The sequence below is a fragment of the Morone saxatilis genome, unplaced genomic scaffold (genome assembly GCF_004916995.1).
Source record: "Morone saxatilis isolate NCDOM2014 unplaced genomic scaffold, NCSU_SB_2.0 Contig22, whole genome shotgun sequence".
In the NCBI taxonomy this organism is placed as follows: domain Eukaryota; kingdom Metazoa; phylum Chordata; class Actinopteri; family Moronidae; genus Morone; species Morone saxatilis.
This window is the reverse complement of record NW_023339785.1, coordinates 24,360,468-24,387,457: the sequence shown is the minus strand read 5'-3', so window position 1 is coordinate 24,387,457 and position 26,990 is coordinate 24,360,468. Positions and strand designations below refer to the sequence as shown.

At 41.0% G+C, this 26,990-nt stretch overlaps 1 protein-coding gene and 1 long non-coding RNA gene across 2 annotated transcripts in view; both read left to right on the top strand.

The window, feature by feature from the left end:
- Window positions 1-26,990, top strand: part of LOC118333375 — a 598,798-nt gene that overhangs the window by 177,551 nt on the left and 394,257 nt on the right. The window lies entirely within an intron of this gene.
- Window positions 1-26,990, top strand: part of glra1 (glycine receptor, alpha 1) — a 112,002-nt gene that overhangs the window by 30,059 nt on the left and 54,953 nt on the right. Inside the window, exons 4-5 of the mRNA XM_035668975.1 lie at window positions 5,027-5,065; window positions 26,820-26,887. Of these exons, the coding sequence (XP_035524868.1) occupies window positions 5,027-5,065; window positions 26,820-26,887 (107 nt within the window). The remainder of the gene's footprint in view (window positions 1-5,026; window positions 5,066-26,819; window positions 26,888-26,990) is intronic.

The following is a 26,990-nucleotide window of genomic DNA, read 5'->3' as shown; positions in this document are numbered from 1 at the left end:
ATTCCTGTCTTCTTTGTTTTGTAACCTTACCTGCTGTTTACCTTTGTTTACCTTCCCACAAATCTTTCTTGCATCATTCACCGACTTATTCCTCTTATTTCTTGCTGTACTGTACAAGTCATTTTTCATTTGTGTGTCTTTCCCTTTAATGTAATCTATGTAGTCATTCATTCAGTCCTGCCTTTTTTTTTCTATTTTCATTTACCATACGTAATGCGTTTTTTCCCTTCATCCCTTCCTAAGCGTTTTTTTATTGTCTAGTCTTTTTCCATTTTCCTCTTGCGTGTATGAAAGACAAGGTCATTAGTAAAGCGATCATCCCATGCATTTTCTCCCCTCCCCCTTCTCTTTTGACCTACGTCCCCCCTCCCCTCCTCGGGCCTCCTCTGTATTTGAGCCTTGTTTACCGATCCCACTGATTCGTGAACCAAATTGGACTTTGACTCGGTTGAGCAGCTGGGCAGGCAGCAGTCGAGCTCACAGAGCAAGGAAAGGCTTTACAGTTCCTCAACAGTGAGGACAGAGAGATGTAGTAGAATGGCCTTTCTGATCTACTAGTCCCTGGTAATGAATGGCCACATGGTGCTGTGCAGATAAATGAGTGTGCATGAGCGTGAGAGAGAGATAGGGACTTGCAGAGAGAACCAGCGAAGGGAAAGGTATGTTTGTGTGTGTTTGTTTGCACGTACTGTAAGAGTGTTTGTGTGATTCCTCTTGTGTCTGAGTGTGTGTGTGTGTGTGTGTGTGTGTGTGCGCACTTGATGAATGGCACAGACTACAGCTGCGACTCCCCTCTCCCTCTCCGCCATAACCTTGTCCTTCCTCATCACTCAAGCCGAGCGGCAACGAGGACGACGACCGCGAGCGAGCTTCTGGTTTTAAGCTCAACCGTAATGGGCTGCGAGTGAGCCGGCTATATTGCCGCCACTACTTAACCGCCCCCCCCCCCTCCCACCTCCATTTCCCCCTGCAAGACAGAAATCAGTGCCTGAAAAGACCCTGAACGCATCGCCAACCTTAAATTCAGTGTGCATCAGGGTTGTGTGGGTCTACTTCAGCAGGTTTTCCATCTTCGGCTCTCTTAAACAGCCACTGTAGCTGCCTTAGCTTGGGTTTGCTTCTTTAGATACAATCCTTTTATTTCATGCTACTCCCATGGTTGGTTTGGCAAAGCTCCCTTCTTCTCTCTGCTCTTAAATCCCAGTGATGATCAGTGTAAAAAAAAAAACTCCACCACTACTGTGCCACTTTGCTTCTGAGTTGAATGACGCCTTCTTTCTCATCTGAACAAGTGGACATGAGTAAATATACAAAGTACGGCAGTATATTTACATGTTTGGCTTCCTTCTTTCTCCTCCTGCTCTCTTTCCTCTTTCTCTTTCTTCACAGCTGGAGTACTTGTTACTACACAATACTACACTACTCTATACTACACTTGCGTTTTACTACACCCTCGCTGTTCCTCTCTGCATCCCCTTTTCTCCTTTCCAGGGTTGAACGTGCCGAGGTGGGGCTGTAGTTATTAGCTGTCGGAGCTTGACGTTCATTTGGTGTTATCAGCACTTGTTTAATGGCTACTTAATGGGATTAATGGGCATAAGGTAATGAGCGTGGGATGGAGGAATGGCTGCGGGGAAAAAAAGGATGGGTCAGGGAGGGGGGGAGAGGGAGAGGTGAAGGAAGGGAGGGAAGGTAGCATTGCAAATGGCAAACCGACTTGGAGGGATTTGCTTAGGACAGGAGATTGGAAAGAACTGCAGATGGCAAAAGTGCAATCCGGGGCTTCACGCTGCAAACACAGAATATGTTTCCACTAGCTTAGCGCCAGAATATTGATGCTAACACAGTTCCCAGTGGGCTTCAGTATTTGCTCAGTCATGTAGAACACTTAAAGCAGACATGAATAAGCACCTCTGCAATACAAACTGTAACATCTACTCCCTCCTATTCTTATTTCTATTTTTCCGAGAGCTACTTTTTACAAGGATGCAAACCAAAAATCTGCTGGAGTAAAGAGACATTCTTGCCCAAAGGAAGGTCTCGTGGCTCTTTTAGTATTCTAGGTAATGGCCCTATCCTTTCCAAGTCAGGGAATTTGGATGGGGACTATATTGCACAGAGCGAGGAATTTTAATGTCGTCGCAGAGGTGACTCTCCCCTGAGTTATGACAAAAATATTGATCACGCTTCAACGTCTAGCGGGAGGAGGCGGAACGGCAAGGGCAGCGAAGAGAGGAATATTGAATAGGGTAATGGCAAAAGGCAGCCAAACGTACGAGGGCACTCAAGACGGACAGAAAGAGGGACTGATAGGAGGGTGGGGGAGAGGAGTGGGCGAAGGAAATGAAGCAAAGATGTTTGCACCGCTTGTGCAGCCAAAATTAGCAGTTGAAATCTGCACATTATCAAGAGCTAAAGGAGAAATTATCAAGCTGATAATTACAGCGCTGTCAAATGAGGCGTGTTGTCAGAATGAATGAACTCCATATCTGTTCAGTCACACAGTTTGCTATAAATACCTCACATCATTATTGTTTCTTCTTGATCTAAAGATAGTAAAAACGTGGAGCCTCTTTAGCTCGAGGCAATGTAAAGCTAATCTGGGATGTGTAAGAACAGTTGACGGCTACATTACTCTGTCTTCCTTCCTTACGCAGTCCACTGGTCCATGGCTAATAAGTTTATAAGAAGGGGAATACTGCTTTATAAGAGGCCATTCAGTACTCCTGTGGAATCCCATCACACCTCTAATTACCAGCTTGAGGAAAAAAGGTTTAAGCCCACCATATCAGTCTTAAAGGCCTGATGGAGAGGTTGACGCATAATTGTTTACCGCTGTGACACAATCACGAAGGCGGTAAGCTGCTGTTTTCAGGCTCTACATGGCAGACGTGTCTAATCGTCCACTGATGCAAGCAGCCTGGGAGTACACCGGAGAGAGAAAAAAACATTTAGGGAAAATCCCTGTACTCATTTAACAAAAAAATACCTTTGTTTTCCAACACAAAGGCGAGGCTTTTTTTGTTTTTACACCTCCCCTGCAAAGCCAGGAGAATTGATTCTGCACAGTGCTAGTAATTAGCTCGCGTTATGAGATCCCCGCTGCCAGCAAAGCAAAGCCCAAAAACCAAAGCTGCTGTGGTTTTAATGCCAGGATCAGGTGCTCAGATGTTCGACAGGCTGCCTGGCCGCGGGGCTAAGCCCGGGCTTAGCCCTGACACAGAGAGATTGCCGTGCACAGAGGAGGGAGGAAAAATTGCCTTTCATGGATTCAGGCAGATTATAGAGTTTAAGTCACCTGTCTACAACAGTTCATGGTCACGACGAATACTTTCCATCTATCTTAGGAGCCATTTCCCTTTTTTTTCGAGCTGACAATGACAGATTACAATACTGCTCCCAGACTTCTACTTGGCGTAGTCGCAATCCCTCACAAAGGCAGTTGTCAAGTACAGCAAAGGAGGCCAGGCCCGGTTTACTCAGTTCAGTGCGGTTCAGAGGCAAAATAGGACATCAATCAACAAATCTGAGCTATGAAAGGTAAATACTCCTCTATATGTATGTAGTCTGGCATGTGTTCATAGTTCATAGTCACTGGAAGAAAATGAAGCTGTTCATGTTGATGGAAGTCAAAGGCTATGTGGTGACATTTCTAACTTCTGTTCAGAATGAATTACAAAGAAATATATTTGCTGTCAAACACACAGATGGGATCATTAGTTGCTTTACATTAAATGTCTGAAGGTCAGAATGAGCTGTACACAGCTCGACCTTTACATGAGGATATTCATGGATGTAGAAAGGATTTTTAAGTCAAAGGGTGTGTGCAGTAGTCATGTGAGTGTATTTTGTACGTGTTAAGTGTTGTGGGGTTGGCTGAGTATCTGCTGATCAAAGGACAGTAAAACTCTTTGCGTCTTGTACTTGCTTGAACTTTCTAGACAAATCCGATAAGCCACTGATCTTCAGTGACACATCAGACAGTCTTTTGTAGAACAGACAGCAACTTTCCTGGAGTGAACAGGAAAAAAGGCCTTGTCACTGTGAAACAATGAATCATTTGGCCTTAACTTCCAATTCCTTGACATTAGCAGGTTGGCATTTTTCCATTATAAATCAACCTCTTTGGACGCTTTCTCCCTTTCTGTGGTAAGACTGAAATGATGTGGCCCATTTGGAAGAGGTTGAAGATTTACATTTTTTGGGGGGTGGAAGTAAAACCTTTTGTCATTCTGATGGGCTCTGTTTCAGCCAAATCACTTCAAATTAATGGCACCCATTTGAAGAAAGAAGTAGAATTTCATTTCAGATTTGGAGATCATTTATCCATTTCCCGTGGGGTTACAGCTCCATTTCTGTAGCGGGAGTCAAATTATTGCGAGGGACAAAGAATCCATTTTGAGAACTTTGTTACTAGACCGGTTCACTTCATCTGGAAGTCACTCTGAAATATGCAACTCACCACCAACCTGTTGCCCTAAAGACTAATAATTAAGAAAAAGTAATTTTCTTGAAGGCCGAATGCGGCAAAAATCGAAATGAAGCCAGTTTGACATGTAGTCTTTGCATTCTCCCCGCCCTCCTCCTTCTCCTCTTCCTCCTCTTTCTCTCTGGCCTCTTGCATCTCCTGTAGTGCATTTTGCTAGTCTTACTTCAGCTCCTCTTGACAGAACTGCATTGCAACCCTCCTCCTCCTCCTCTTCATCTCAGTGCATCGCCTCTCCTCTCCTGCCCGCTGCAGTATGGCAGTAGATTGTTCCTCTACAGACTCGTGCATCCCTCCTTCCTGCTATTGCCTTCACAGTATGTTGCCCCTCCTCTTCCCTGCCCCTCCTAAGTCTCCCCCACTGCCACACACTCACCCCCGCTGAGTGTTGGCAGCAGTGCGACACCTTAGATAATCGAGCCTTGCTGTCTTGTTCGCTCCTTGATAGACAAAGCGGTTGTTTTCCTTAACGAGGACAAACAACGTTGGTAACGTGTTGTTAGAATATGCTGTGTTTAATTCTGATCTTTTTTTTATTAGACCCCAAAGGCTCCAAAAATGAAGCTACTCACAAGAAAGGTACTTTCCTTTTCTTTTTCCCTCTTTTTGTTCTTTTTTTCTTCTTCTTTTCTTCCCTGACCATGGTTTTGTGTTTGTCTCATGCGATGATGAGGCATTTTCCAAATGTTGAGAAAACTAAGAATGTTAGGGAAATGCTTTTTTTGTAGAGATTGCCATGTATTGTTGTAAGTTGTGTCAATCAAAATGGTCAAAACTGTATTGTCTAGAAATCACTGTAGAACATCTGGTGGCAGGAGCAATTAAGCAAAAACGTGTTTGTCAAACATCAGCAATATTTCAGGCTTTACTGAATTCATTATGTTGACACAGGCATTTTTCTCCCTTAATGCCACGCATAATTGTTTCATTAGTGGCAAAACATGTTGGAAGAATTGCTTAGTGTAACAACAGTTAACTCTTCCAAAACAGCAGTATTGAGCTTTTATCCCAGGCTCAAGTGTGCCTGTTTCCTTACCATAAAGCTGTCAGTTCTCTCTGGCAAAACAAGGCCTTTTTCTGGGAAAGTAATGATTTTTGTCTCCCTCTTGAAGGCAAATGTAGACACTCAGCTCTTTTTAACTTGGCTTGTGTGTAACCTCACCAACAAATCATTCTGCTGGTCAGAGAGCTTTACAAAGCTTTAGCTTTACAGCAAACCTTTTTGCATTTGATTACAGCTGATGTGTAACTCTATTTTACTGTAGATATGCATATGAGACACCTGGACAGCTCCTGGTGAGTGTAAACACATACCGTATGTACACATGAGCAGACTGACAGTGTCGATGTTACAAGCTGTTATACAGCGCTTTCATGTAGCAGTAAATATAGCGCTACAGGAGATACAGTTCATTTTTAATATTGCAACATTCTGGACAAGTGTAGGTTAAGTTACTGTAGTGTGTAGTAAAATGTATATAGTGTTGTTAACATGTATGCCTTTGTGTCACCTACCAACTATTGTACCTGCTGGGTAACCACACATCCTGACTCAGCACAACCTTTACTAAGTTCAAATGTTTTACCCAAAATTGTATTTGGGTCCTGGCAGTGTTCTGCAGAGAGAAAGGAAACAAGCTGAAAGCCCCAGAGAAGTTTCACTCGGAACATCTTGTGGGCGTCTTTCTAAACTCTGCAAGCACCTCCAGAGCCGGTCACACAGGAGTGACAGAGCTCTGTTTTCATCTTATCCTAATATAGTAGGATGGTATAGTATTGTATCATATTGTGTAGTATAGTATTACAGTATAGTACTGTTATTAATAGTAGTGTATGCATAGTGTGATTAATTATTGTAGTCTATTATGGAATAGTATACTACAGTACAGCATGATAGCCTCGTATAGTACATTAATAAAATACAGTATAGTATATCGTTGTAATGAATAAAAGTACAGTGCAGTACATAGGAATACTGCACAGTACGCATAAAGTACAGCATAATATGCAGTACAGAACATACGGATAATGTGCAGCAGAACGCAGTATACAGTACTGTACAGTAGAGTACTATATACAGTATGTACAGTACAGTATTTCAGTGCAGGACAGAATAGCTTTGTTACACTTCTCTCCATTTGTTCCGTGTTGATCCGTGTTGAAGAATCTCTTTCAACCCATTAGGCCCGTTAGCTTAACATGCTAACGCTCGTAGCACAGCAGGCCCTTTACACAGTGGCTCCTGTCAGTCGTGACTAATGTATATGTGGTCCTAATTTACAAGCACAGAGAGGAAGCCATGGTAGAACCCGCCCGCCTCCTATACACGCTCCACACACACACACATGGATACACACAGTGGTTCATCCTGGAATTAGTGCTGCAGGACTTTCCAGACAATTAGGCCTGCTGTTGGTGATGGGGCAAACAGCAGAGGTGATGCACTGGGCAATCTTTTTGGGCAATGCTTCCAGACACCCTTAATGCAGGTTGAGAAAGCTTACTTTAATGTTTCCTGGCAACAGAAGATTTATTAGTGATTATAGCAACTATGTTGAGGAGACATTGGACGTCCCGATGCTCAAAAAGTTGACTTAGGACATGCCGTCTTAAGAAGATTAAAACAAAAATTCAACTTAAGCAGCATCTTCATCCGCAGTGCTGCAGATATGATCCCTTTGTGTCTGATTACTCTGGGTGACTAATGCTATTGAGAGAGGCTGTTGGTTTGCAGACTAAAGACCCCAATTACCTCCTAAGCTTATTCTGCTGGCCAATACTGTCGGCTTCACAGGAGACGGCGTTTTATATTAGCAGGCAGCAGCCCGTCTGCCTCCAGGCTGCTGCGATGCATAACTTACCCACTGGCTCGGCAGAGAGGGGAAAAAAACTGTAGAGCTAATAAGAAATAATTTCTCACTTTAATGTCCAAATAGCAGGGGGAGGATCGTAGCTTCAGAAGTTCAGAGATTTGTGAGAGAGGAAGGAAACATCAGTCTTCATGTCCTAATACAATATTACAAATAGTGGAGGCATTATGAAGAAATGGCAGCAAAAATATAAACGTTTGTAATAACAACGTTTAACAAGTAATAATGTAAGGAATTTTTTGTATTTGCCAAAATATAAACTTTTATCTATTAACAATTTCCCACTCTTGTTACGAGATGATTTATTATATCATAATACATCGCCCATCCTATGTTGTTGGGTTAGTATATGTGTTATAATTCAAAAATTTGTTCAAATACCGACATCAGTCATTCTACATATAGAATTTGTCTAACTGACACCTAAAGGTCCATCCAAGGCTGAAACACTGCTTAGACTTTGAGACAGGATTGTTTTCTCAATGGTAATAATAATAATAATAATAATAATAATAATAATAATAATGATAAACTTAATTTCTGTGGCACCTTTCAAAACCAGGTCTTTACGGGGTAAAGACAACAGGAATCATGGATGTGTTTAAAAACTAAGGATGATAGCACCATCAATAAAACAATATATGGAATAAGCAATAGTATCAAACACTATAAACAATAGTTCTAAGTGTAGATGAGCGATAAAACCATAAAACAATGTTGTATAAAAGGTAAGAAAGGGGATCACAGAAAGGCTAGACTATAAAATATATCTTTCCTACATAAAAAAATAAACTTTGAACCTCAATAATTTATACACATTCTATATTTGATGGCCCCCTTTATTGTCTGCCATATATTGACCTAAGCAATTCTCAAAAGCATTTAAAACAGTGACGGGCCAGAAAGGGCTGATATATTCTCCGTTTTAAATTAAATAGGCACTGCTGGCTGGTTTAATGTGAAGTTTTATTAGCTGAAGGTGTGACGTCTTCAAGGATAATACGAATCAACTCAGCTAACCTGATGAAAACTTTTAGCTAGCAAACAATCCAGGAGGCTTATTAGAATTACAAAATAAAACAGCTACTGTTAGCATGCTCGTGCTAGTTTAGATGCTAATATACTTTATGCTGATAAAATACTGTATGATAAAAAAGAATAAATAGATAGGAATAATAAAATAATGCTCTCTGTCAGAGACAAATGCAATCTGACCTCCATTATGTCGGATGCGGTGCTAAATCCCCTGAAAGCACTTTATTGACAACTAACAAAGGAGGTAGCATGCTGGAGATTAAAGCTCATTGATTAGTTCTGATTATGGCTCTCACTTTGCACAGCAAGCAATAAAAGAGTATTTTATTTCCTTTCTGTGCTTTGACTTGATTTGCCTTCAGTATCCGCAGTGGGACCCGTGAACATTTCGCTCGTAAGTGATGGCTATTGATGTGCAGGCTATCGTCACTAACGGTAATGCTCATTTTTTACTACAAAGTAGCGTGCAGGCTCCTCTCTGATCTGCAGAGCCGCTCGGCTTTGGACAACTTTGGTGGAAATGTCAGTTTCAGAGGAGGGGAGGATAGCAGAGGAGACATGAAGGGAAAAAGATTAGGTTAATGTAGAAGGAGGAGAGCAAAGATGTAATACGCAAGAAGAGAAAAGGAGGGGGGGATGGGAGAGGACGAAAGCGAAGGAAAGGCAAATGCGAGGAAAGGACAACCGGGGTAATGAAGAAAAATAAAATAGAAATGAGAGGAAATGGAATTCTATAGGGTTGTTGTAAAACAAACTCAATTAAAGGACAGTAACGGGAAGGAGAGGACATAAAGATAGGGAAAGGAGAAGGAAATGAAAAAAGAGACAAGAACGTTAGAGAAAGCACAGTAAGAAAAGAAGGTAGGACACCAAAGGAATTAAGGGAACAAGTTAGAGGAAAGGAATGGAAGGAAATGTAATACTAAAATGGAAAAAGGAACAATAAAGAAAGAAAGGAGAGAAAAGATAAAGACAGGAAAGAAAACAACAGCAGCGGAAGGAAGGAATGTACGGACAAAGAACATACTCGACAGGGAGAGAACGCTATCACTGAGGAGGAGAGGAGAGGAGGAAGGGGGGACGAGAGGAGGGAAGAGATAGGAACGAGGACACACGGAGAGCGGGGGAGGGAGAGGGAGGATGAAGTGGGGGAGAGGAGATTTCTCTTCCAGCGTGTTCAGCAGAATCCAGTCAGCAGGTCAGGGGCCCGAAGCCTCGCCACGGCCGCCGTCGGCAGCAGCCGTTCTTCCTGATTAGAGGCTCTGCTCTGCTCCTTCTGTCGCGGGATGTTCGGCACATATTACACACAACTCACCTCCTCGCACCGGCGCTTTATGCAGATTAATGTTAGGCCAAGGGATATTTGTCTGCTAACAGATTCTGGGCTCTCCTTCCCCCTCGGTGGCGTGCGAGAGGCCCGAGGATTCAATCTGTCTCTGTAGATTTATGCTTATTCAAGTGCCCGGTTTCATGGAGGACGGCTTTGTAATATGATTGCATAGTGCTTTAGAGAGGTGACACTTTAATGTGACGACTGCAGGTTGGAGCATATTGCGGTTATTTTACTTTTTTATTGAGTGAAAAAATCTGCTGCTATGTAGATTTATGCTTATCCAAGTGGCCTGTCTCATGGAACACCTTTATAATGTGATTGCACAGTGCTGCGGAAAGCCAACACTGCAAAATGATTACTGCAGGCTGGAGCACATAGTGTGGTTTTAGTGAATGTAAAGCAGAATATCCCCCTGCACAGATTAATGCCCATCCAAGTGGCCTATTTTAAAGAGCATAATATGGCTGCACAGTGCTGTAGAAAGGAAACACTTGGTGTGATTGCAGGGCTTTCCTCAACTGAAGATGCTCCAGTAAATCCTCATATACACGACAAAACAGGTCAATTCCCTCCAGAAATTCCTGATATGAATAATCCTCTGCACCTCTATAGTTACAGTATGGTTAAGTTGAGAGGAGAAAAACTACATGGTTATTTAATATATAGGTTTTGTGCTTGAAAGAAACCAGTGTTGACTGTTGGTAGGCACTAAGGCCCTTCCCTCTCACACTCCTTGGGAAGGGGGTTTAAAAGATGGATAGCCCGCATACACACAAAATCAATGACATGCCTACATATCTGAAATACAGCTCTTAGTTAAAGTTCAAAGGTAAGCTTATTCCATGGTCAGAGCAGGCCTCCAGTTTTACTTTGAAAAATCAGAACCATGGACAGCTCCAGGAGGGGGGGGCTTTGTTTGGCCAGAGAGGAGGGAGTGTAAGAGGGGGAGGTAGTGCACTCACACACACACAGTTATGCATTCAGGTCGACAAAACAACGCACGAAAGCAGCTCATGAACTATGATACATAAAAACACGCTGCACTCGTCCGTCAGTCGCACATTATTGACCGAAGATAAAGTCGGCCGCGCTGACCGGAGCAGAGTGCACACACAGTACGGATGATAGGACATTGCTTCTCTTATATCATGCAGTTTTAGAAATGCTATTGGTATCAGTCTTAAAATTTGGTTGCTTCACAAAATGCTTCAAAATAAAAGCACTTTTTAACGAATACAGGGATTCTAACAGACAGTAAAAAAGAGAAAATAATGTATGTATTTAAAGAATAACTCTGATTCCATGGCATTACGTGGTTCTCATATCACAGTAAAATACAGACACATGGCTTTCGAGCTTTCTCCATTTTTACCATATTGATCTGCAAGAAAATAAACCGGCGAAAAGGAGGGCTTTTAGTGATATTATATAGTTTAATGAAAATCAAATAGTGAAAAGATGGCTTTGAATAATTTGTGAATGGAAAGATTTTAATTAAAGAAAGAAAATCTCATCTCAGAGTGTAAATACTGCATGGACACATGAATTGATCCCTGCGTCGATTTATCATCGTCTTTTATGTGGTTTTCAGAACAAGAGTCTTTAATGAAGTGTGCTGTATTGCAGGGAGCGCGTGTTACACTCTTTAATACCAAATTAACTTTCTTTTTGTTTGTTTTCATAAAGATGTTAATGTGCTCGTACTTGGAATTGAAAAAAAGTTCAAAATGAAAATCCATTCGTCCGTTTATTATCCCCTCTCATCCCATACAGAGTGAACACAACACACTGACAAATGCTTTGATTTCCGCTTAAAATATCTAAAACATTAAAAGAGGCGTACTTATATTGAGTCAACCTGTTTTATCAGCGAGGTTGAGAGAAGTGCATGCGAGTGTTTGAGGGATAAGGTGAGGCGGCAGATTGTGTGTGTATGTGTGTGTGTGTGTGTGTGTGAGTGTGTGTGTGTGTGTCTCCACTAATCTCACATGACTATCTACCTTCCTCTCAAGATGATTAAAAGCACCAAGCTAAGAGCAGAGCATCACGACACACTGTGAAATCACACACTGATTTATTGAGCAGATGACCATCACACACACACACACATATACTCACACTACAAATAGTCCATCTGCACAAACACACAGTCAGGCAAACAAACATGCAAACAACAAACAGGAAGGCTCAAGCAAACACATTCGCTCATGTTCACACACACAGATACAGAAACACACTTGTGCAGTGCAAATTCTTTTAAAACCTCTCCTTCACACACACCCTTACTAACACACAAACACACACACACACTTTGCAGCATCACTACCTTTCAGTAATCCAGTGGAATAAAGCTCGAGTCACCTCTTCTCCGCCGCCGTGTCGCCGCCGTAGACCTGCCATTGATTTCTGTCTCTCTGCAGTCAAGAAGCTGCCAGCCTGTCATGTCTGCCCGTCAGTCAAAACCTGGAAGGTCCTGCTTACGGATTCACTGCAGGCTTAGTTCACACTAGAAAAAGATACGCTTCCTTGAGGAAAGTGACCTCTTTTATTTTATAATGGCTGATGGTCATGCCCGCTCCTTGGAGCGATTGGCCAGGTGTGCACAGGAGTGAAAGTTCCTCCATTGTCCCTGTTGACTGCTGCATCACATCCATCATGTGATTAAAATTTGAACAGTTGGACCCATGGATGTATTGAGGGAGAACTGGATATAGTGTTGCAGGCTGGAAGCTGCTCAATGGTGCTTGAAGCCAAAAAAGTTTGTTTTCCCAAAATAAACTTCGCTTCCATATAGGCTTCCGCAAGACAGCCAGCGTGTCCGAGGCTTCAGAGCCCAGTACCCAGGGCTCAGGCTGTCCTAGAAGTGCCTCTATCTAATTTATCATGGCTGTTCTATCCGTAATGTGTCAGATTTAAAACCATTAACTGGCTGAAACATCCATCACTCCTGTAATTTTCCCTTTAATTTCTGTCTTACATATCATAAATTTCATAAAAAACACTTGAATTCAATGAAAGATTCAAATCCAGGGTGCAATTTATCTATGGCTAGTGTAAAGAGCGGACAATTCTACATCCTCTGAATTATTTCATACAGGGTTTTCCTGCAATTCAGCCTGACTCGATACCTATTGAAACCTTGAGAAGTCAATAGAATTTATTTCAGTGGGTTTAAATGAAGAGGCTGATAAGGCAGATATGTTTTCATATTGTCCACAAATCCCATGAAAAGACCAAAACCAACAACCAACGTGTTATTGCTTTCTCTCAGGCTTATCTACCCTGTCTTATCTTTAAAAACAGCTATCAAATATATAGTTTCAAATTTCTGTTTTTTTTATTAGAATAATAGTCACTGTAGTTTTCATGGCGGATTAATCCATATGTAGTGCTTGAGTGAGTATTTAGGGCAGCGGGACGGTGTGTGTGCGACTGGGTCAAAATAAAAAGTGTGTGTGTTCATGGTAATGAAGGAACATGTCACCCAGTGTAACAGTGTGGCTCAATGATGTGTTTGTAATAGTTTTAAACAATGGAGCTCTGTGGCACAGCGGAGAGAAGATAGATCAGGGTTTGATACACACACGATAATTGTTAGTAGAATAAATGTTAACGTTGGTTTGGTGTTTTCAAATGATTTGATGACATTAAATAATATATACAATATGAACAGCCTTTATTTTCATAGATAGAAAGAGATATGTTTGTCTTTCAGGGTGCTTTGGCCCATGGTTAATGCCTACATGAGAGTGAGTGTGAGACTAATATGTATAAACAGAGAGAATCTGTGGGAGAGGAAATGCACATATGCAAGCACATGCTGACACACACACACACACACACACATTTTCACTGCAAACATACAGGGCACACACACCGTCACACAGACAAACTAAAAATGCTTGCAGGCATGAATGCCAATTTTGAGTAACTATGCAAAGACAAACACACACGCACACAGCCTCAGGTGATTTCTGACCAGGCTGCCATGCATCCATCCATCTCTCCATCCTCTCCTCTCTGCCTGCCTCCCACTTTGAATACATTTCATCTCATAATGAAACTTGAACACCCTGTGGCTGAAAGAGAGAATACGAATGAGAGAGGAAGAGGCAGAGTGACAATGAGGCAGGAAAAGAAAGGGGAATAAAGCAAAAGAGAGGGAAGTAGATTCACAGAGAGAGTTAAGGAAGAGAGGAGGAGGAGGAGTAAAACATATCATAATGGCATTTCTCCTCCCTCGCTGGGGAGGAAAATGAAGTTTTTCCCTAAAGTTCAATCCATGGAAGAGGCGATGATGGATGGTTGAATATGTCTGCGGGAGAAACCGCCATTCCTCATCTCACCACTCCAATTAAAATGTGACAAGAAGTGTTTTTTCCCCCCGTTGCTGATCAACCGCACTGTTTACTTCCTTGCTTAAAGCCAAAAGGGTTTACTGTTCTATAGGAGAAGCCAGGTATACACTTTCATATGTGGGAGAATAATGAGAGCTGTCTGTGTAAATGAAGAGGGATGCGGCTCGGAAGACGGGCTACGACATCTGCATGGGAATGAAGGCAGAAATAAATAAGAATGCAATGCAGACAGGTTCTTTTTTTCAGGTTGTTGGATATGGCTTTAGAGAAGGTAGACATAAGGAAGAGAAGACGGGGAAAAACAACTCTTGTTTCAATCGTGTTTCATTGTTGAGTCAAGAGACGGACGGCACTTTAATGTTTCGCCGCCTTCGAGCATTTTCTTTTCTTTCCCCCCTGGCGTTTCAGCCTTGATGTTTATCTCCTCCTCCTTGTCGTGTCTGAATGTAATGGAGGAAAAAAAATTAAATAAAGCAGCATCAGCAGCGGTTGGAAGACTGACGCTTTTTGCTTGTATGTGTATACAGAGCACCAGGGAAAGTCCTTGAAAGTTTGTTAATTTGAGGGATTTGTACATATTTTTTTAAGTTGTTGTATTTTTTCATCAACAAGCAGCAGCCAAATTAATCTATATGCTGTTGGGAAATGGCCCTATTTTAGAGTTGGAAGCATATTGTCTAATACATTATTGTATGCCAGTAGCATTAAGATTGATTTGTTTTTGTTTGAGTTTCAACGTATCAATGCCCCCGTGCACAGTGCTAGTTCCACATAGAAATGGTTTTCCCGGTTTGGTGTGGAAGAACTTGACTGGAACAAGCCGGGCCTGATCACCCAACATCAGTGTTGGACCTTACTAACACTCTTGTGTCTGAATGGGAGAAAATCCCTGCAGCAGGTTCCAAAACCTGGTGGAAACTAGGGCTGAACCATTAATCGAAATATTAAGATATATAATATTTATGAACAAATGTCATCATCATGATTTTAATAGTTGTTCAGACTGCACATACTGATGCAATGTTTAAGTGTCCTCATATTTTTGGCCGTGGAATGAAATTCTCTGTTACAGAAGCAGATATTTAATGCTCCAGTTAAAGTAGTAAATAAGTAAAGTTCTATCTCTTCAGGTGTCCTCTGCATTTGTGGCCAAACAGCCTTTGAAGGGCTTTTTTCGCCCTCTGAGTACAGAATCAGTTTTATGGCTTTTAGCAAACTTTTTTATAAGTTGAGCTGCAGTAACTTGCAGGAATATAAAGCTCTCAGCGTTTGATAAAATGTTCATTATTTCACTGTTTCACTATCGAGTCAGGAGATTTATGATGCTTTAAAGTTCCCAGGGAAACTTTTCCTGCTGGCATTTCAGCTCTGATGTTTATGCATTGAGGATAAGAACAAAATGATCACCTCCTCAGCTGTCGTGTCTGGACATAATGGCGGAAAAATAGCGATAGGGAAAGAAAAACAACCCTCTACTTCTCTTTCTCTCTCTCTTCTTTCTCTTTCAAACCCTCTCTCTCTCAGTCCTGCTTGTAAAATGAGCTATGTTCCTCAACTTCCTTGAGCATGTGTGGGGAATATATATTAGTTCAATAAAAAGTAAAACTGCTTTCCCCGGACCATATAGCCTACAGACGACGCCCTATAAATATTTAATGTCTCACGGCCATTGTAGTATTTTTTGCTGAAGGCAGCTCAATTGCAAAAGAGGCGATCCTGTGTAATTCAGAATGTTTTTCATATAATTTGTACCCTGCGACTTCTCTTCTACCCTTGCCTCCCTTTGCTTTGTTTAGCTCCATGCCATTTGTTGCTGTGAATAAATTCGGCCTCACCGCTGCAGCACTGAGGTGTCACTTAGAGGACTGCAAATTGGGCATCAGGAGAGGACAGAGTTAAATAAATCATAGGAGAGCAGAGCCAAGGCAATCCTCTAGATACCTGTGTTTTACAGCCCTCCTAAGGCCTGATAATGGAGCCTGCCCCACTGTACCACCTATACGCTTTCCTTCTCGTAAAAGCATGAGGTGTGTGGGTGGTCTCTACCCGAAGCTCATATTAGAGAGAGAATTGCATCTTTACTGTCCCCAATGTGGGGTGTGTTTGCTTAATGCTTTGGTCAGCTGTTGCAGCTGTTAATCAGTGTTGATAAGAAACAATGTTGGAGTGACCATTTTATTTTACCCTTCTAAGTTTACTATGCATGTTGCTCTCTGCTCATCCAGGTACATCAGTGAGCCTCCTCAGTTATCTTGTTAACAAAGCAACAATGCCACTAATTGGGCTGTGACAACATGAATTTACTTTCTATGTTGCAGGACTATAGTCACACCACAGTTTGACCAACAATCTCAGAACTCCTGGTTCAGGTTCAGACTCATTTAGAGTTAATTTGTTTGAGTCTGGATTTAGAAAACATTTTATCTGACCAATTTTTTGGTCAGTACTTCTGGATTTGAAGTTGCAAGTGAGAAAACAAACAGAAACCAAACAGAAATGATGGATCGTTTTATTGCTGTGCATTCAAGTGACATGTTAGATCTATTGTCAGAAATACAACTGCAAACTATTCAATTGTGCAACAAATCTCATGCAGTCTCTCCATGGAAGCCAACCTTGGTCTCTGAAGTTCAAGTTCAGTGCACCATCAGAACTTTACACTGCTTACCACTAATCTTTCTTTCTGAAGAATAGAGTCTTGGGTGTTGCCTTGTAACCTTGTGAAGCATCTAGCCTTGCATATAGATCTCTTGAAAATCCATGTTTCCAGGCTTCAATCTATGCGTTTTTGGCCCAACTCCAGTCATACGAGATCAGTCAACCTCCTTTGAGGAAGTACTGGCATCTACAGGGGGTGGGTGCTAGGTGTGAAGCAGTGAGAAAACACTATTGTTAAACAACAGAGGTTAGTGTAGATGCTGCTAGCATCAGTTATACCAGAAATGGAGAGTATTTCTTCATTGAAAGAGAAGGCTTTTCTCTGTGGAAAATGTCATTTTATATGTTTTTGCTAATCTCCCAGTTGGCTTCGGTAAGAGTTTAACCACGTTATATAGTTCATTGATCTGATTGGTTGAAGTTCGCCCATAATATACAGTGATAGACAGATGGTTCATCCAATCACCGGCCAAGTATTTTTTGAAGGTGCCTGCCCTTAAAAACTATTTTACATTACATTACATTGACTTCCCAGATGGTTATGTGTAACAAACCACCTGCCACAGTCACGTTATCTTGCTTGACAATGAACGGGTAAAGGAAATTTGCTGCATCGGGTCCTTTTTTTATGTGTCCCTCTTTTGCTAAAAGTGTAACAAACGTGTGGCTTACCTTACTAAAAAAATAAAGATGTCCTCTGTTAGGTCTTTATCAAAAGGCAACACACAGACTGCCTTAATTCTTATTGGCTTTGTGATCATTTGTGTCAGAATAATTTGAAAGATGCTATAATCACTAAAGATTGCAAGAGACAGTGGCTGTAAGTATCAACATTACTAGATTTGAAATTCACCACTTCTTGGCAACAGTAATGCTCCCTGCAGTCTTAATGCACCTGCTATATCATCCTAACATATGGCGCTTGGTGGACGTGGCATAACCTTCTGGTTAGTAGATGCTTTAATCCAAAACCCCTTCCAATGTCATGAGTGGACACATTTGCAATAAGAGTGTCTCCACTGGGAATGGAAAGCTTTATCTTGGCACAGTGATGAGATACAGAACCAAAAATGTGCCAAGTTGTTTTCTGCAATGCTAAATCTCAATTCGAGGTAGTGTTGATACAGAGACGACAGTATAAAACAATCCCACCGGCTCATGTCTGGAGTCCTCAGTTGGCAGCTCGCCGTTGGTTCCAGTGTCAGTTTAAAAATCACAACGAGTACGAGATGTTAAGTCGAGACTAGAAAAAATCTCAGAGTCTGCTGAGGGAGGAGTACAAAACCCTCCAAACTATTAATCATTAAAAAAGCAATTACAGGCACTTCCCTGGCAGGTTTATCAGGCTGTCATCTTCATACCATCTCTATTTAGACCTATCTACTTCCTGGATAACCACCAAAACCTCTTTTCTCTCTGTCAGTTCTCCTGGGAGGTGAAAAATGAGTAAATGATGATGACCAGCAAACCCGACACTCTAAAACCTAAAAGGTACCACGAAGAACCAATGTGGTGAATCAATGCGAAAGAGTTTCTCTCTTTCGGAAGAGCAAATAGACTCAGTCGAAATCGGAGTCAGCTTTATTGGCAAAGTTTGTAGACATACCATGAATCTGGCTTTGTTTTAAAATTGCTCCCAATGCGCTTGTACACAGTTCCAAGAAGAAGAGACACAGTCTGTACTATATTTTACAATATACTTCTGTATGCACCAGAGTTGGAATGTACCTAATTGCATTTATTCAAGTACTATACTTTTTAAATTTATTTAAATATTTTCATTCTATACTACTTTATATTCCATTTCAGAGGGAAATATTGTTCTTTTTACCCCACTACACTAATCGACACTTACATATATATCCTCTCTGAACATAGTTGGTTGAAAACAAAACATGTTTTATTAAACAGAATTTATTAAACATAAGAAATCCCTTGTATTCATGAAAAAGCCTTAAGGGAAAAACATAGTGTAAATTTAGTCCTATAAAAGGGATGAGCTGGCTTTATTTTGAAGCCATTCACTCAAAGAATATTAAGAAAATGTTGTATTGATTGCATGTTGATTTAAAGTTCTGAAGCCTTCAAACACTGAGCCCTCTCTGTCAAAAAATATATAACAAGCTGATAAAACCTGAGGCTTAACAGAAGGAAATCTGATATTGGAGAGGCACCCCGGCATTGTATTTTAATGACACAGGCAAATTGTTTCTAAAGCTTTAGTTTTGTGCGTGGCATACAGAGATATCATACACAGAGAGCCAGAGAGCTCAGGGACTGTTCAGAGCCTCTCCTCAGAGAGAGGCTGCGGTGGCTGCAGTTAGCAGAAGTGCTGAGAGGCCGAGCCGAGCCGAGCCGAGCCGAGCCGTTCGTTTCGTCCTGCTTTATTGCTGTTGTCACTTGTTTTTAATGAAAGTGGAGTTCAGCTGAAGAAGGAGGGGGATTTATTCGTGCCGACGCACTTCAGCAGGACTTCAGCACAGACGCTGGCCTTGATTGGCCTTCTACGTGTGCGTGTGTATAATTATGTGGGTTTTAGAGACAGGGAGTATGTGAGTGTATATTCAGTCAAATTAAGTTTTTAGTTCAAATGCCAAGGGCTAATGGAAATTTATCTCAGAAGAACATATTATAACTATTATTTAGAATAGTCTAAATAATTCATATACATTTTTCATACCAAATATTAAAACATTTCCCTTTTTCAGTGCAGTTTTATGAAATATAGTCAGTATTGGTTTAATACTTTAGTGACCAGGTTTGAAGTAAATAAATTACTTAGTTATACAACAATCTGATCTACATTTGAATATTTAATCATCCAGGCAGGAGTGGCCAGCAGGGACAAACTCTGAACACATGCAGAGGACAAGGACTGTGTGTAACATATTTAAATGTTATCAGCTGCAAAAGGTTAAAAACCAATGAGGCGTGTAGGCAGTATGTATCCGTGCAAAACTGTATGTTAATGAGTGTTAAGGTGTGTTGTGTGTGTGTGCGGTGCAGCCTGTAGCTCCACTGTATGTGTCCTTCAGTTCAACATGCGTGTGTGTCTGTGTGTCCCATTCATGCCTGAATGCACCTGCATATCTATGTGTACAGGTTAGCATAAATAGTGTGTGACTTTGTGTTCATATGTATATTTCTGTGTTTGTGTGTGTGCCTGTCTTTTTGTTAAGTGTGTATCAGTTGTGTGTATTTGTGTGTGTGTGTGTGTGTGTGTGTATTAAATTGATGTGTTTGTTTATCAAGTATGTTTGCTCATTTACACGTGTGTTTGCCTTGGTGCATTTGTGTTTGTGTTTATCACATTATCTCTTTGTGTGTGTCTCTTCATGTCTGTAAGTGTGTGTGTACTTGCTGTTTGTATATGTGTATACAGTACACGTATGTGCTGTACGTGCATTTACGACACGTGTTCATCTGAGTGTGTCTGCGTGTCCTTTTGCACTTGTACTATCTGTATACAGAGCAGTTTGAGTTTTCGACCTTGTAGTGGTCTTCAGGTTTAGGTTAGAATTAGATTTAGATAAAGGCAGGACAAAGGACCCCTGACATCGTTATCTGCTCTGTCTCAGCCAGAGACAGCTTCCAACTAACATGCAAAGTTCCATTATCAGGCTAGCAACAGATGGGAAACCCACTCTTATCTAATTCTATTGGAAATCAACCCATTGTTTAGAGAGCTTCTGTGGATTTTGGGTGGTATGTCTGACAATTATTAGAAACAGCATGCATGCAGTGTTAGGATAGAAACACCTTGATTACAGCAGGATTGGCTGCATTGCATTTAGACAATGATTCCATCGGAAGCAGTGCAGTGCATTTCAGGAGCGTCCCAGAAGGATTTTTTTTTTAAATAAAACACCCTTATGATCAATTATCACATCAAAACAGACAAAAAAAGAAACATTTTAACTCCATGGCCTACTGAAACGAAAAAGGATCAAGAGAAAACAATCAAATAAACAAGTCAACAAAATCACTCAGGTTCTATTTCAGAAATGCTTCCGGTGGAGTATGAAGCGTTGTGGAGGATGGAGATAAAGAAGAGTAGCAACAGTAACCAAGGGTAGCTAGGCTTAGCAAAGGGTCAACATCACATCACAAAGTAACAACATTGTACACTCGAGATTTCTCAAACAAAGGTCAAAGAGTAATGGATTGACATATAGAGAAAAACATGATAATCAGACAGCACAGGATGAGATACAGTTTATACCTCCTTCATTATAAAAAGGTTTTCATTGAGAATTCTTCATCTCATGCGAGAAACTAATACATTATGTCATTGAGGGTCCTCACATGTACTGTATATAAGCACTGGCATGTCTGAGTGTGTGTATGTGTGTTTGTGTGTGTGTGTGTGGCTCAGGCCATTTGGCACACACACACTGAGGCAAATATAAGCGTGCAGCTACAGTAGCCTGTGAGTCACACGGCCAGCCTGTCCTCCATGACAGTTAATGAGCTGTCGCTTCTTCCTCCTTTCTGTCGTTTTCTGCTGCACCCCCGTCTTCTGTCTTTATTGGAAAGCTATAAAGCAAACTGTCTCTCTCTCCTGCTCTCCTCCTCTGGATGGCTATTAAATGAACTGCTGTGGTAGAAAAGAGGGAGAGAAGCAGACGGAGGAGGTTTTTGGGGGGTATTAGCTTCTCCTCCTCCTCTTTTTTTTGCGTCACGCGCTGCGAGGGATGTCAAGACAAGACAAATTATGATATCCCTCCGCTCGCCTTCCTCCTGCCACGGAGGACTTTGAAGGAGGGATTTTGAACAAAGCCAGGATGCGGAGGAAATGTGTCAGAAGACTTGAGTTAGGCCTGAAAAGCCATTCTGAGAAAAAAAACAGTGATAATGTAATACCAGCTGGTTTATGGAAAAACCCTCTGATGCAGTCATACATATCAGAGCTTGTGCTCACAGGGTTTGTAGAGCCTCTATACACCAGAAAAATACAGTCAGATGGTCTAGCTGGAGTGATTATTTACAGAGAAGCTTCTAAAGTCCATTTATCTTCCAGTGTGTTTGTCGTCTTGTTTGTTTCAACTCCTGTAGTCCCACATAAAGACATTCTATGTAAAATATACATGATAATTAAAGTCATTCTAGGTTTTTATTATGAATTCTACATAACAGTTAAAAATTGGATAATAAATCCATAATACGACTGCACATTTCCACCTATGGTTGTCATAATATCAGACTTCACTTCACGATTACGGTGGCCAAAAGAATTCATGTTAACAATATTACTGTGATATCTATAGAAAATTTGTAATTAACTTTTATTGTGTGTCTTGTTTCTTTTTTTGCATGGCAGTAGAAGCAACACACCGTGCTAGTAGGTAGCTAGCTAGGTGGCAGGTGGCAGCCAGCATTAAGGTGCATTACTGCCACCTACTGTGTTGGAGTGTGAAACCACGAAAAGAGGACAGAATAGAAACAGAAATTATTTACAGGGAGCTTGATTTTTTTGCACAATAATATTATATGTGTATTATTAAAATGATATCAATATTACATTATTTAAATATCATGATTTTTGTCAATATAGTATAGTATACGACATTTTCCCACCCAGTGCAAGGAGGCAAAGATGTGCAGCAGTGTGGGGTATAACATGTGCTCTAGTTCAATCAGAAAATATTCTCCAAAATCTCCCTGGTGTACGATTCCTGGCAAGCCACTTGTTTTAATATTTCTTTATCATTCATGCACATGAATGTATTTTTTATCACAAACTAGTAATATGTTCCCACAAATTAATCATTTTTGCACTCAATTTAGCTCCCAAATTCCGTATGTGCACGTTATGAAGGTTTCTGGTTTAGAGTACTGGCACCTTTGTTATTCCAAATCTTTGAGGAACCTCAGTGAATAATAATTTCTGTTTCCCTCCCATTTTCTCATCAACTTCTATAACCAGATTTACTGCCTTCTTGCAGCAGGGAGGACAATACATTTGGGTGCAAGTTAAGCACAGATTTATCTACTTCTTCTGAAAGAATCTGGTTGTTTTTTGTTGTGTAGAACCTAAAATAATTAACCTTACAGAAAGCCGCACGCCTGAAAAATTGAAGTCTTATCTCTCAGAGGAGAAACTGATGCATGGTAGTGTGGTTTGTTAGAAGAGGAACAGTAATCCAATAAACTGTACAGACAGTTCGGTATGCTTGGAAAACACCTGGACAGATGTTCGTTTAGCTGATTTTTGACTTTTTAAAGTTCATATTTGTCAAAAGAGAAATGTTGATCCTTGTCAGGTGTCCTGGTTAACCAGTAATGTCAAAACAAAACCACTGGAAACGATTCATTACCCATCAGGTTTATAGTTCCATGCATTAAATTCAGTAAGCGTTTGTAAGCCTACTGGTGTCAGACTTTACCGGCTGGTGCTTTTAGATTTTACAAGGGCTGATTGAAACAAACATTCAGCTTCCATACTCCCCATAGTTCAAGCATCAGTTATCTATCACCTTAATTGAACCTCTAACTCAGTATGCAGCTATTTCTCTTTAGCTACAGTGAAACAAACTCATTTCATCTGCAGCTCAACTAGAAGCAAACCTGGTTGATTTAATATCTGAAAGTTTTTTTTTCCTTCTATCTTTATTACTTCATCCTGCTTTCCTCACGCAGTCCTGTGAGTAAACTATTGTTTGTTCTAATTAGATGCCTTACATGTAAGTCACGTAGGGAACAATCGCCTTCAGCTAGCTTTAATGATTTTTTTCCCTCTTAACCGTGCATCTTCAACCCTATGATTGTACTATTTGGCTTAACCACAGTTGCGTGCTTGTGTGTGTGTTGTGTGTTAGTGCGTGTGTGAGTGACTCTCAGATGATATTCCTCCCCAGTGGCCTCCAGCAGTCCTCAGACTGTGACAGGGAGAGTAATTGGCCATCAAAATAATCCAGACCCCTTCCTTCATTCCCAGCTAGCCGCCAGCAAGTGGAATTAGACACTGAGTTTAGCCAGGGACATTAAACACAAACTCTGTGTCCGTGTGTGTGTGTTTGACCTTAAGTCAAGAATTGGGATGCAGCCTCTTGACTTATTAAAAAATACATTTTGCAATCCAGCACAGTATTACGTACCATTTTCTAACGATGAAGAGTTGATTAAATAATAATAATGAGATTAAAGGAATTAGATTGGAAAAAATTGGTGAAATTTGTAGGCAGCGATCTAATTATTTCACAGATAAAGAGCAGATAATGATCTACAGATTTTAATGGATTTCTATACATGAAAAGTGCAGAGTTGCACTTTGGGACTTGTCTGGTTGCAAAGGAGCAATTATGGTAAAGTCTGTAACAGCCTAATGCCTCTTTTATGATGAACTAAAAAGTACAAAAAGTATGAAAAAGATTTAATGTTACTTTTATCCACAGAGGGGTCACTAAATCTTCCCAGAGAGTGGATTGGTTGTTGTTGCTGTTCTTGCTTCCAGTTGGCCTTTCAGAAAAGTGCTGAGCGGTTTGCTCGCTTTGTTTCTGTTTCCCACTGCTTCCAGTCTTTACGCTAAGCTAGGCTAATCACCTCCAGCTCCATAATGCTCAGACTGAGAGTCGTATGCAGCTTCTGATCTAACTCTGAGAATGAGTCCAAAATAACACCCGCCAAGTGCCAAATGCGGGTAAATTCTGGCTTTGGTGGCAAAATAAATGGAGGTCAATAATTAAATAAAGGAATCACAGCGTAGGTTTACGTCACTGTACTTTTTACATGTGCTGGCTGAGACTCATGTTATTAGAGATGTGGCGACACATGAAGATGAACAAGTCCCAGCTGTTGGTGTTTGTTTGCAAGTAGTGGTGTCGAACAGGAGCCCTGAGATCCTGGCTAAATATGAAGCTTAAAAGGTTTAGAAAGGTTTAGAAAAAGTTTGTTTTGGTCCTCAGTGCAAAAGGGAACTCCTCCTTTCAGGAGCTCAGTTTTGAATTTGAAAAAAAATGACATGACTATAAAAAGAGTGTAGTGGTTACTTCCTGTGGTTCCTCTTAAAGCCAATATCATGTCCACTGCCTGAACAAGATGAGAGCCCGACTGTCTGTTTGGCTGTCCTCCACACGCCTCACCGCAACTCCACTCCCGCCACCACGTAATCGCATTTGTGTTTGTACAACCTGGTAATACAGCAAATCGATGGAGCGGCCGCAATAGGCCCGAATGTTATTTACTTTCACTTTGACTCGCTCATCTGAAAACAACCTTGAACGCAGAGTCTTATCTCTGAGAGGAGAGTGAGGGGGAACTATTTTTGTCATTATGAATTCCTTTTAAATGACATACGTGTGTTTATTGATGCCATTTGAATTTGACCGACAGCGCTTTTTAAGTCTCAAAGGGGTGTGACATTGATTTTCTCATTTCTAGTTTTCTTAAGTCGTAATGAGATGTTTACACGCTTTCCTTCTCAGAGACAAACCTGCTGCTGCTGTCAGGCAGTCGGACACTGTCGGATTATTTAAGTCCGGAGCAGAGACTCATTTATTCAGCACAGCCTCACAGCTTGTGTTAGAAGCCACCTTACCAGACGTTTTTTTTCACTTTATTTACTTCCTGCAGTCTGTCATCAACTCACTTCAGCTTTAGTCTCCTCTGCTGCTCTAATATCCGGTCACACACAGAGACTAAAACACACAAACACACAATCCTGAATCTCAGTTCAGTTCTGTTCTTTATTGCCCTACAAGGGGAAATTCTCATACTCACAGCATGAAGTACAGTAAAAGGTAAAACTGATTGAAAATGCAACAAATTAGAAAGTGCAGAGAGGTAGTTCATGGTATATTTGAATGTTTGGATCTGTATCTCTGCCCAGAGGGGAGGATTTCAAATAGCCTGGTTAAAACATTTCCAATTTTTTTCCAGCAGTTCAAATATGTCTGGTGTAGTACTCATTGACAGCTCTTTTTCAAGCCAATCTAAGTTTTGCACTCTTGATTAAGAAGGGGATGTTAATGTCTTGTGCCAGAGCCAGAAAAATGGCCATGAAGAGCCAACAAGAATGGATGAGATTGATGAAGCCATTTGGGTTCTTGTGAGTCCACTAACAGCAGACCTCCCACAGGTGGGCGGTTATTGGATTATCCTGTTTAAATCAATCTAAAAAAACTAGCTAGAACATTGTTTCTTGGAGTATTATTTTGAGATACTACATCACAATACCAATGCAGGCACTGAGGGACAATTCCTGTCGCAGAGTTCAAAGAGTTAAACCTGCATTAATCGGTAGTTGTACGTTAACAATGGATCAAGTGATTATGTGTGGTGCAAACGGGGTTCCCTTCCGCTCTATGAGGTATCCCAGCGTCTCTCTGCTCATTGTCAAGCCCATTTTCAGCCACACGCACAGCCCAGCACCCAACAACAGACGGACAAAGTGAGATATATTGCTTCTGCAGAGTTGGTGGATACCAACTCTGCAGAACTTGGAGCTAAAAGAAGAACCTTACAATCATCATGAGAGGATGATGTCGCTCTGTGTAACTGGATGTCTAATAGGCAACTGTTTGCTAACATGTTCAGCATTGTGTTTTCAGCTTGTTCCGCTTCCAACAAAGTGTAAAAAAAAACAATCAGTGTAGCTTGAAATTGTCATATTTCTTCGACCGACATGACAAACAAGACAAAACTGCTTCTAGCAACAATCAGGGTAAAGTAAGCCCCCCTTCCCAGCAGCAAACAGCCAACACAGACACAACGTCAGACTGATTAATGAAGTGAAAACAAAATGTCAGTTTAGCCTCACTATCAGACTATCAGATGTCAGATCTCTTAAACAGAAGGGATGGTTCTGATTTGCCAGCATTGATTTTGCTTTATGTGTTGGGGGCTTAAAATGTTTGTCAAGTTGGGGAATGATTCTGTGACGGATCTGAAGAGCAAACACCACACCTTCCTGTCAATGTGAACAATCCTTGAAATACAGTCTTCCTTACTCCAGCTTTGTTTATTGGAGTTCCTAATGATCTTTAATGGTTTCAGGGCTTGAGGTCTTTTAGGTTGTTGAAAACTCTTTCTGATCAAATCTAACTTTTCCACCTCTTTCCCTCTCTTTTCCCTCTCTGCAGGTCCTCCTGTAAACGTAACCTGCAACATTTTTATCAACAGTTTCGGGTCCATCGCTGAAACAACAATGGTAAGCTCAATTATTCTTAATATCACTTTGTAATACAGCTTGACGCGTAGTTTCGTAGATTCGTAGATATTATTTATCTGTCACTTGTGTGTGTGTGTGTGTG